At 36.5% G+C, this 12786-nt stretch overlaps 1 protein-coding gene across 1 annotated transcript; it reads right to left on the reverse strand.

The window, feature by feature from the left end:
• Window positions 1-6477: 6477 nt before the first annotated feature.
• On the reverse strand, window positions 6478-10767 carry LOC142522736 (uncharacterized). Its single transcript, XM_075626270.1, is given in 12 exon segments — window positions 6478-6729; window positions 6840-7119; window positions 7122-7370; window positions 8018-8132; window positions 8231-8306; window positions 8457-8565; window positions 8643-8746; window positions 8841-8929; window positions 9497-9603; window positions 9761-9928; window positions 10224-10295; window positions 10394-10767. Coding segments are annotated over 12 exon segments (1590 nt in total). The 5' UTR covers window positions 10527-10767; the 3' UTR covers window positions 6478-6641.
• Between the last annotated feature and the right edge of the window lie 2019 nt (window positions 10768-12786).

Raw genomic sequence — 12786 nt, forward strand, 5'->3', positions numbered from 1 at the left:
GTGACCTAAATACATATACTCATTTTAAAAATGAGGGAATTCAGAATGCTGACCTCCCAAGTGAGTTCTCGGGAGGGCTAATGTCAGCTCACTACGTGCCAACAGAGCCCGAGTATCAAATATGCCCACAGTCAGACATACAAATATCATGTTTAAGAAAGGAGTATCATAAAGATTTGATTCAATATTATCTAAGATTATGATAATATAGAGTGCAACAAAGAATAAGTTCTAGGAGATTTAGAATCCCAGAAAAACTAAAGTTTTAGTCAAAGAAGAATTTTATTCACATAGTAACTCTTCTCCAATAAATATCAGGTTTGATGGTTGATGATGCCCCAGGATATCCCGGGTCATGAATTGTGCTCGGGTCAGGGGTATAGAATTGTGCCCGAGTCATGGATGGTCCTAGACAATTGGTGATGTCTACAAAAGAACCCGGGTCACGAACGACCTGAGATACTGAATGGATAGCTCATATCAGGGTGGATCTGCAAGAAGGGTTCATAAGAGGTCGAGCAGTCGAACGCTTGGGATGTCTTCTACCCGAGCTATTGGATGCTTGGGCTCTCATGAAAGTCCCCAAGAACTTATTACTCAGACTATCTCAATATGAGCACCGCACTCAAGTGTACTAGTAGAATAGGGTGTGGACGATTGTCCTATCTCTGACAAGTGGTTGACAAAATCAAGTAGGCTGGATGTGACTAGTGTGAGATTTGACATGTCAGAATATAACGTATAATCAGCCGACATACTATAATTAGTAGGTAGCACGCAGAACGAGGTCATCATCATTTCTCATACTATAAATATCAGGTTCTCACTTTGCATTTATTTCATTCAGATATTGAATACAATAGCATTTATTGCTCCTTAAAATCTTATCCTCACCAATAACACAACTATCATTTGGTTACATTAGTCCTTTTGTAGTTATTCACTAACTTAAGCATCGGAGTGGCCACACCGGATACCCTTCTGGCGCCCATTCATCCATCTTCTTGATCACAGGTTTCCATAATTGCCCGGGAAGGAAGCTTCTGGTTCCGATATCCATATTGCTCATATTTTCCTCTTCTTGATAGCAGATCCGGTGGAGCACCCGATCCGGATCATCCATTTCACTCGGATAGCATCAATGGTTTTATTTATTCACTAGCTATATTGCTTGCACACAAGTACTCTCCATATTTTTCTCATTCTCTTACTTAAGCTTCGGAGGGGCTACGCGTGAGAAACCTTCTAACCCCTTTCTAACATTTTTGCTTGTGCTTTCATGTCATTTATGCCCCGAGCCATCCTCCTGAAACATGATCCGACCCTTCAACAAGTATCACGATTTTCAACCACATCAATTGGCGTCGTCTATGGGAAATCAAGTTTAAGATGTAGATATGGTTTGTCATGAGGCGTAGATGACATTCGACGTTGTTTAACAATTTTATCGAAAACAATAAGCCTCGTAGCAAATAGCAAAAAACAAGTCTACTTCATAAAAGAACATTGTCTTTATATATACGAAATACGAATAACGCGGAAGTTGTTCTTACAAAAAAAAGTGCGAAATACGGAAGCTAATAAATTATAATCATGAAGTCAGGGACTTGGTCTTCATAACTCTGGATTTCTTCACCAGCCCCAAAATTGATCTTGTTCTCTCTCTTCCACATGTTCTTCATTATTATCTGCGGAGGAGTGCAAGGGGGTGAGCATTTTGAGAAACATTCATCAAGTGGAGGCTGATCGAATATCAGAATAACAAGTTATACATATACATATCTTTAAAGTGATCATTTTTCCAAGAAGAAGTAGAATACAAAACAGACATATTTCAGAACTTATATCGATCATATCATATCAAACAAGACAAAATCTTAACAGAACAAAGTCTTATCAAATCAGAATCACATACTGAACACATATTTTATAACAATGATCATTAGCTATCCTTGATCTTGGGCTTCATATGTGGCCTTCACCTGTAAATGGGCTCCCTCTGAGCCATTTTCCCGTATCTGGACTGCCTCTTGGGCCTTTTCCCATAGATAAGCTCCTTCTAGGGCCTTTTCCTTACAGACTTCCCGATTCGCCATCATTCGAATCATATCAAACAAACTTATCACATTCGGATGAAATAGACAGATCAAACGGATCAAATCGAAACTAAATAGATAGTATGAATCGGATCGGAAGAGAACTTAGAAAAAGATGCAAATACGAAGAAAACGATTTATTGCAAAACATACAGTATACGATCCAAATTTAACAAATACATAAGATTTTAAAAAAATATAAGCCCACTTACAGTACTGGTACAGAGGGGTCTTGGGGTGGTCTAGTCGTAGGTTGGTAAGGGCTGGTTCTTGGATAGGCTTGGTGGGATCGAGTTCCCCCAAGGCCGATGGGTTTTCTTCAATTTTAAGGGGTTGTCCGCGATCTGGAGGGTGCAGCAGGTTTAGGGGCTGTTGGAAGGTTTGGACCGAGGCTAGGTTGATGCAAAAGAGGCTGGTGGAGTCTTGATTCGAGTTTGGTTAAGGTTCGGGACGATTCGATTCAAAACCGAGAATTCGGTCCAAGTTTTAAAACAAATTGTGAAATCTAGTCAAGGGGCTAAAGTTACATCTAAAAAATGTTTTTGGGTGTGTTTTAAGGTATTATGGTAAGTTTGGATGGATTCAGGTCGAAGTTTTAAGGTCCAGGGGTAAAATGGAAAAATTAGAGTTTCAGGGGCAAAACGGTCATTTTACACCTGAAAATATTAGGAGTCCTGGCAGTGTCCAGAATGCTGTAATGAATGTTAAAATGTTTATTTTGAAAGGTTATGAAATTTTATGATGAAAAATGATAAATGCTAAAAGACGTGTTGCAAGCTTGATTTAAAAAAAAATTATATTTATGCATGGAAATATTGAAAATGTTTTGAATGAAGTGACTTTATTGTGATGGTAAAGAAATGGGGATTCGTAAGAGACAAAGCCCCAGTGGAACCTGTTTACGGGACGAAGGCCCGTGAGAATCCAACACCGAATTTTCATATGCCAAGGCTCAGTAACGGAAAAGTAGTTTCTAGTGTCCCCGCCAACTATAGGCCAAGGCACAGAATGAAAAAGTGGTTACTGTTGCCTCGCCGCCTGGTACCATGGTTACAGCTGAGATAGATCAATTCACCGAAGGATGAAAGGATGATCATAATTAATGAACTGATTTCACCCCAAAGGAAATGTATATGATGAACGTAAAAGTATATGATAAAAAATAATGTTTAAGTTTATGCATGTTTATGATAAAGCTATTTTATTTAAAATATTTTTCATTCTTGCATGTGGATTATACGTATTACTTGTTATTATGGTTAAGACTTCTTGAGTAATTAGACTCACTAGGTGTAAATGATGCATGTGGGGATATTTCTGTTGAGACTGGAGGTTGGATGATTGAACTGGCTGGACTGATGATACACTGAAACCCAAGGACCTTGCTAGTTTCCGCACAGTTATTAATTTTACAGTGTTTTAAATTTTTATGACTTTTATATGAAGGAATAGTTTTTTAGAGGATTTATGACGTTAATGCTACTTTTGAAAAATGCTAGTTTTAGGTTGGTTTAAACGTTTACGATTTTACGAATTTTACTGCAGTTACTGAGTTTTGAGTAAAATATATGGTGAGTTTATTTTATTTGTACAAATAGTAAAAGTATATGTATATATAGGCTAAGGATAAAAAAAATTCTATTATAATTTTTGAAAAAATGAGTAAGAGACGTTTCAGTTTAGAAATGGTTGAATAAACACTTGACACAATTTTATTTTTTCCTGTTAATTTAGCTAAGTTGACAACTAAATTATATATTCTCGAGCGTCAATGTCAGTTGACTAACAAATAAATGCGGAAAGAACTCAAACTGACAGATAAAAACAAATCGCAAACAAAGTGGACCTAAGTAAACTGAAAGTGGAAAATGTGCAAGTATGTTTCTAGATGTTCAGAGAGTCAAAACTCCTACGTCACTCATTTTTATTTGTGGAAGGCTCACAGTAGAAAATTTTGGATAGTACAAGTAATTTGCAAAATCTCGGTTCAGTTTGGATATAAACACTGTCAAACTGAAACTTCTAGTACACCTTAACTGATGATAGACAGTGTACAAATTGTTGTTCAAATGCAATGAACTACAATATTGTTATATATTAACAGTTAATGATCTTTAATGATCAAATACAGTTCTTGGTAAGATGTGCTCGACTGACTAAATTTGATTTAGATACTTGAAAGCTTGAGTCCTTGAATTTCTGTGAAAATCGTTCTTCTCCTAAACTGAATCCATTCTCTATATATAGACACCTAAAAAAAGGATATGTTCCAAATAAAAAATGTTTGTTGACTTGTCTTTTGTCTATGTCAGCATTTTCTGTCGATTGTACATTGTTGTGATCAGTATTGTACGAATAGTAATAATTAGTTTTGTCTTCTGTTGTAAACTGATTTTGTTGTAAACCGATTCTATTGAAAACTGATAAGAAATATCTCAGTTTAGGATTAGAGTGTAGATCAATTTAGCTCACGTCAGTTTTACATTTATTATTTGTTAACGTCAAAATATAAGAATTTGTGTTCCAACAAAAATTAATACAATATTTATGAGGGTTTGCGATGTAATATATGTTTAATTTTTGGGAAATTCATTAGATTATTTTTGAATTTGTAAAATATTATTTTGAACTTTTTGTAATAACCCGAGTTCGGTTATTAATAAAGTATGGTTTAAACATTATTAAGTATCATTTTTTATATAATATTTGTAATTTTATCTATGTTATTTTATTGTAATTTTCCTAAACGTCACATTTGAATTTTTGTAATGAATTGTTAATTTGATGGTTAATTAGCCAAGATGGTAATTATGTATGCGCAAAACATGATCAACAAACAAAGATTATTGAACTTAACTAAAACATCTGGATCATCAATACGAAGAAATGTATGCAGTAGAACCACGTTCACTGTAATTGTTTTTAGCTAAAAATTGAAATGTTATTCTAAAGTTGCAATTTCAATAAATAAATATTTATTTTTTTGATATTGTTTGCAATTTTTAATATAGTATTATTTAATATCCGATTTTTTTTTAAAAAAAATATTTTAAATTCTAAGCATAGGCGCCTCAGCATCTCTCATCCGCACTTCAGTGCCTAAGCCAAGCATTCACTATGAAAACCACCTACAGTGAACTCGGAACCGGTCCTGAACTATTGAATTGAGATTCCTATACGAAGTGGAACTGGAAACAAACCCATTTTCGATTGGTTCCGTCTGGTTCTTGGATCTCCGGCACCGAAAAAGGTAAGAACCGCACTGGAACCGGCACTGGAGAACTGTTAAGCATGCCTGATATCCCATGGGCCCAGGAGCCCGGATTACATTTGGAGGCCCAGACTACATTTGGGTGGGAAGCCCATCAAAGCCCAGGTATTCTCTCATTCCCTATATTGTTTTTAGCAGCATCCTTAGCTGCTCCCCTCATATATCCATGGTCTCTGACTTGAGCATCGGAGGAGCTACGCCAGGACACCCTCCTGGCCCCCTTCTAACAGTCTTATTCGTGATTTCAGGCTCAGGACAATTCCAAAACCTGCATCTGGACTAGTGACACTTGCTGGAATCGGACCCTAAATTTTCCGTGAGTATCATGCCTATTTTCCAGGGAGAGATATTTTGGTGATTTGGCCTAAAGTAAATGGTACCAAATTCTTGAAGTAATATGCAGTTTCATTCTGAACTTGAAGTTTCGTGGTGGATCAGAGTTGTTGGTGGAAGCAGGTGATCAAAGGCGTGTCATTCGTCTTCCTCTTCAGAATTAGGGCAAGGTAGGAGGTGCCAAGTTTATAGATCGAAATCTGGTAATCACAATGAGTTAACTTAGCTATCCTACATAGATAAAGTTTTTAGTCTTTGAAGATAATATGCATGTCTCCTAGCTTTCGATTGTTTTGTAAATGTGTGGGAAAGGCCTGTGTACGTAAAACCATAGGAGATTTGCTTAAAATCTGACATAATAAAACAACTTTTTAAGTGCAAGGCCTCCAAGATTTGAGCAATAGCTGCATCAGCATACCCTGCTTGGTTGAAGAATTGATTTCCTATGTTAATTCATGCACTTAATCATTCTGCCTTTGTTCAGAAAATGATGATGAAAACAAGCTAGAAATTTGATGTTTGGTTAATATTTGATTTCATAGTTTGAAAATCGGACGATTCCAGTTCCAACCTAAGGTAGTGTCGGAACCGAACTGCTTATATAGAGTTTCTGTCCCGATTCGTGCTGGTTACCATTTGAATCAATTGAACTGAAATTAAGCTAGAGATATGGCTACAGTTTTACATTTCGGGACCGATTATATTCCAGTAAAAATTCGTGTAATCCATGTGTAGCCGTTGGATCTTAACCGTTTGGATAATAACTCGAGTATATGGTTTAGATTAAATCGTGTGGTAAATATGTTTAGTGAGATTCTTGATTTTTTTTTATTGCCGTTTGCATTGCCAGAAACCTGTCTGCCAAAAAGCCTAAAAATAGAAACAAAAATAAAAATGGGATTATTTCAATCCAGGGATTTAAAAAACATCAAGATTTAAGACTAATTGTCCCATTTCCACCTTCGGCCAGCCTCTTCGAGAACCTTTGCACGCCCTTGGCTTTTTCTTGCTTCATTCTCAACCCAAGATCTGCACGGTAATTCTCATAGTTACCAACTAGTTGGCTAAAAGCTTGATGTATAACATAGAAAACAAAATTATTCGACGGAACCAGTATCAAATCCCAACGATGTTTTTACCTCAGAATTCGAAGGGCTTCTAATTCAGCTTCCAGTACCGATTTTGTATCAAGCAATGCCTCATAATTCATCTCTAAGTCATGTCGCGTTTTCTTCACATTAATCTGCTCATCGGTGAGCTTCACCCTCTCAGAATCAAATCTTTCTGACATTTCGACAACTTCTGAATTTAATGTAGAAAGCAACTGTTTCTGACAATCCAAAGCCGCCTGCTGCTTCAACAATTCAGCCAAAGAATTTTCATGAAAAGTTTTCTCCTGTTCCAAATCAGTAACTGATGTATATAATCCTGTTCCACTTCCATGCCTCGGCTTCTTTCTTCTTCCATCTTTCTTACCCAAAGATCCTTTATTTCACCTCTCTCTAGAAGCTCCGACATTGCTTCTTTCATTTCACGTTGTCTTGTAATATTTTCTACTTCAAGTCTTGATATTTCAGCGCGTATAAGTTCTGACAATCGTCCACAAGTCAGTGCTACTGCTGCTTGTCCCTTTGTGCAGGGTTTATTAGGTTGTAATCGCCGGTACTGCCCTGTGATTTAAAAAAATGTAGTTCAGTCATCGGTTCAAACCTTAAAATTAGTAAGATATATACAAAAGATCATGGTTCTCAATGGCCCAAGGTTCACCAAGTCGCATGGATACTATAGAGCCTAGATGAAAGGCACAATACAAGGATCATTAATGCATAGTAGTCTAAACTTTTAATATGTGGAAAAAGTTCCAAAACAAGAAACTGCAAATCGTAAGAAGTGCAAAAAGGCAGACACTTCATGGTTTAGGCGCCCACTTCATTCCCTGAGTCTTAGCTATGTTGCGCTTAGCCTTCGGTGTGCATGTTGTGCACTTAGATGGAATTATTCACTCACGTGAACATACCCCACAGCCTAATAAAGTAAAAATCATTCAGTAAAATAGAACTTTTTTGGTAAGTTGATCGAAGAACCCATGGATGGGAAATATATATTCCATATCCATACAGATAGAGAGTGGGTAAGATCAGGACGTGTTTAACAATATGTGCAACAACCGTAAGTGCCACTGTCTTTAATGAGGGAAACTGGTTATGTGATGTACAACAGCAGCCTCAAAATTGCCTATTCTTTTCCATACAACGAATGTGCAACATTCCTGTGCAAAGGGAGAGAGAGGAATGAAAAGTGGAGAATTAGCCATTACCAAAAACTCCTCTTAGTATGCTCTTTTCATTAGCAAGAAAATCCACAAAAATATCCGACAATAAATCTGAAGAGATTGCCTTCACATCAAGAAATCCAATGTTCTTCCTTGACATCTGAACTGTAAGAAAAGTCAGAATTTAAGAAAACTTTGATATTGCCATTGCTAAGATACATAAAAACAGCTTCAAGTATTGAGATCGAATTTCTTCACCTCTTGACTAATTCCTGGCATCAGTTTATACTCTGTTTTTGCTTTCCAACTAACCAAATCCTGGCGAGTTATAAACCTATCATGAAACCAAATAAAAAATTTAGATATACAAACTTGGGGTGAGGTACAGGAGATCTGTGGCAGGCGGTTTTTTTTCTGTTTTTCTTTCCATTTTTTCCTGTCAGGGCTGTAGTTGCTGAAGGGGAAAGAGAAACAATTAAAGTACCTCTCAGGGAAAAAACTGTCGCAGGCTTCACTTTCTACATTGCTATTCAGATTTGAGCTGTAACTTCCACCCGGTAGTTTGCTTCTAACAATACCAGTTTCAGCTAAAGCTGTAGTACAACTTCCATATCCACTTAATTCCACAACAAACATTTTATCTCAAAAAGTTGTTTTAACCAAAACGTACATTGGATGTATCCAAAATCTGGATCTTGAATGCTGACATCATCAAAAGCAATGGACATAGAGCCAGAAAGTGCAGCAGACGGAATTACCTGATGCTTTCTACTTCTGCATATGAAATATGACTCGAGTGTTGAGCATTGGCTAAAAGAGCAAACGAATATATTTTATAAAAGACAGATCTAGGTGAATCTACCACTACCTCTCTAGCTGTGAATTTGCCCGAACTAACCATCTCGCATATTCCCGTCTTGTACATAATTCATCTGCCCTGGCATCATCTTCAATAATCTGCATGGCATGGTAATAATAGTAATAAAAAATAAAGTGAGCTGAAATGCATTGACCTCATTGCAGAAGCATGAAATCAAAATTTCCCTCAAGAAATTTTGTAGTCTCACCGTGAGAATAAATGAATCTGCGATGGTCATACAGAGAAAATCATGTATTTGTCACACATTCTACTCAAGAAAATCTTTTTTCCAGCCTTAGTTCAGCAAAATTCATTAAACATATATTGACAAACTGAAAGATGACAACAATCCTAGTCATACTAAGGTTGAGTTTGCACAACCATACAAGACATAGCACCAATTAAAAACAATAATGTCCATCCTTTATATTGGACAAAATGAGCTTCCATATTTACAGCTCTTGTGACAAAATCTGAAATTCAAGCATTCTGAATCTCATTTGGTTTCAAAAATCTAAGCTTTACTAGCAAACTAGTTTAGACAAGATGATTTCCAAACATCAATAAGAAATAACCAGTTGATAATATCATTTCCAAGTTTGTTACTAGATGAAGGCACTTGGAAGATATATTTTCAACAATGTAAGATATGCCACCAAATATACCTTGAGTTTCTTTAATGCACCAAGAGCTTCCTGCTGAGCTGAATCCACAGTAAATGGAACAAGAATTCGATCTAGTTTTCTGTCTTTTATTGAAACCGGTGCTGTTTCTATAGCAATCGAGAACAGCTAAATCATCAAATCAAGATATGGAAGAATTATTACAAAGGCAGGTTTCACTCATGAAGAGAGACCATCAAGAAATAATATCAATTAACATGCATCAATAGACCCATTCAACTTCAAAAATAATGAAATCTAGATCACCTATCTCCGTGAATGAAGCACGACCCACATGATCCTCAGCTATGTCAGCATCTTCCATTTTCTCGTCAGAACAAACTTCTTCATTTGTGGTATCAACCGTACTAGTTGAAAAAGCCAACTTAAACGCATGCAAAATACGAAATGGACTTGTGATTCGAAACCCATAACCTGATGAAGCAAAGTACAATGTACAAACTACATGAATTTTCCCCAGTTAAATTTGCATCCTACACACCAATCCGTAGTTAACAGCAAGGCGTCGGGGTTTCATACAACTTAAAAACGCAGAGGATTTACTCCAATTCAAAGTCTGAATCATAACACTTGAAATTGAATTTTTTTTTCTGTTGTCTGTAGGGTAAGGAGACGCGATCACAAATACGTAAAGCAATCTTAAACAAAGTATTAATAAGTAATTAGCAACGATTTAAACATTTAAGTCTAGGGTAAACCCAATATTTACTTGAGAGAGAGAAATAGGCGAGCAACCCAACAGCTGAAGCTCCAATGCCGACTGCCACAAATCTAGACAAGCCTGCAAAATCCATTTCACAAGTAGCCTCAATCATTCCAACTTTTACATAATATATCTAAAATAAACGTTCACAGAAATGACAAAGATAACACGTTTACTCTTTTTAATCACCGGTTTCTGAGCAGATTCTTCAACCTCCCATCCATTATACTCACTAAACCCTAACTCTATCCCAAGAAATCCAAGAAAATTCACGAGTTGAGTTCTTCGGAACAATTGAAGCTGCGACATAAAAAGAGCTAGAGTTTCTGGGCTTGATGAAAAAAGGGTTAGCAGGAAAACAAGAATTCAAACGGCGCTGACATAGGACGCGATAATTCGAATACAAAGAGAGTGAAAACGATGCCTCCGAAGAACACATTTTCACAAACTATAATTTTTCCTTTTAACTCCCAGTTTTTGCAGAGAAAAGTGGTAAGGAACTAGGGTTGGTAAGGACTAGGAGGGTGAAGGAGAAGAGACAAACAAGAAGTTATCACCCAACCCCTTTTTCACTCTGATTATAATTTATATAATTACTTAATAAAATAAATAATTTTGTTCACCTAAAACATTGAAATTCTCCAAATTTCACAAAAATCCATTATTAATGTTACAATACGATGGATATCAAGATAATCAAAGATTGAATAATCATATCTGAAGGAACGTTTGCTGAGCATCTTTAGGATGCTTCAAACAAAATATTCTCCAATGAGCTGCAGTAGCTCGTGTTCTAAGAATATTAACATCGATGAATTAAATCGAGTTTGGTTAAAAACCAAGCGGAAGAAACTCGAAGTAATCCTTCGTGAAGAAGACTGTTATATTAGAAAATATTTTATCTTATGTAAACTGAATAACCGAAAAGGGACAGATTAGTTTTTGCATTCATCAGTTCAATTATGGTGACAACTGAACTGACGGATACTCTAACTGATCCAAACAGTTTGAAAATAATAGTTAAACAGTTAAATACACAAGATATGTGTATGGATGTTCGGAGGCTTCAACTGCTCCTACGTCACCCCTTCTAAAGCCTCGGGTAGGATCCACTAGAAGACTTTGATTTATACAACACCTTGTACAAACCCACTCAGCTAGGACTTACACCACTGCCTAAACTGAACTCCTAGACTAGACTGAAGGCAGCACCTTCCAGTCAACACTTCTTTAATGTCTATGTTAGAAATATTACATACAGAAGTTTAACGTCTTTGTGCAAGACTGTATTTGAGTGAATGAGAGTGTTTGTGTGTGAGAACTGAACAAGGATGTTCTCACACACCGAGGGAAATAAGCTTCTAATCTAAGCTGATATAACTGTGAAGAGTTCCCTTCTGGGCTGATTGCTTCTGAAAGCTGATGTGCAATGTGCGTGCCCTTTCTTTTCTCTCGTTTATGCTTAAAAGCTTCTTTTTGCTTACTCTTGTTCTTGTTGTGGTTATTGAGTCTTCACTGATATTCTCTTTATATAGGCGGGAAAACTCATCGTACAGTGAGATTCATTAGTTATATCCGTTGCATCTTGAATTCGTTTCTTGGACTTTGTGTCTCGACTTTTCGACCGCCCTTCTGAAATTTTTGTCTTTAATGCTCTGATGCAATGTCCATTATCGTCCTTTGACTTGACAATGACTTTGTACCTTCACGTACATCTGGATTCCACTTGAAAGATGTTTGTCTTCATCCATAACTGAAAGATTCTGACTGATGCTTCGAACTGGTCAGTTGAACTGATATTCAGTTGGGCTGGTGAAATCAGTTGGGATGGTGAAATCAGTTGACTCGTCAGTTGAACTGATTTCACTCTTGTTCAGTTGGACTGATCAGCTGGGTTTCTTCATCAGTTGAACACTCCTTCGGCTGACCTGGCTTCTGAGGTTCTCCTGCTGAACCACCTATCAACTGGACAATCAGCTGGACTGCTCAATTGACGTAATCAGTTAGATTGATTCATTTTGTGCGATCATTTGGGTCTTCAGTTTGCGATGTAAACATCTCGTGAGTGATCCTAGATGCTGCACACTAAGGTAGATTATTAGTAACACAATTAACAAGTTTTATTATCATCAAATCAAGATTGCGAATTTGAAGAGTTCCAACAATCTCCCCCTTTTTGATGATTACAAAACCTGAGCAGTTAAGCGCAATATATTCAGTTAAAGGGTTAGTATATTCAAACAAAAAAAACTCCCCCTTTATAACTGAATTTAAGGAAATTTTGAAAACAAACAAAAACTTCCTCTTCAAAACTGAATTTAAAAAAATCTTAAGAGAGATGAACATAATTAAGAAACTATTTTTCAGTTGATGAAAAGGAAAGAATTTTTCTCAACAGCTGAATTTTAAAACTGATTGACAATACTCTTAGTTTGAGAGAAAAACGAAAAGCTCTCCTTCAGAAACTGAATAAAACCTGTATCTGAAAGATATTTATACAGTCATTCATTCATTCATTCAGAGATTATAATCATTCAAGCAATGTAGACAAGATATTTGGAAATATCCA

The sequence above is a fragment of the Primulina tabacum genome, chromosome 13 (assembly GCF_025594145.1).
Source record: "Primulina tabacum isolate GXHZ01 chromosome 13, ASM2559414v2, whole genome shotgun sequence".
NCBI classification, from domain to species: Eukaryota; Viridiplantae; Streptophyta; class Magnoliopsida; order Lamiales; family Gesneriaceae; genus Primulina; species Primulina tabacum.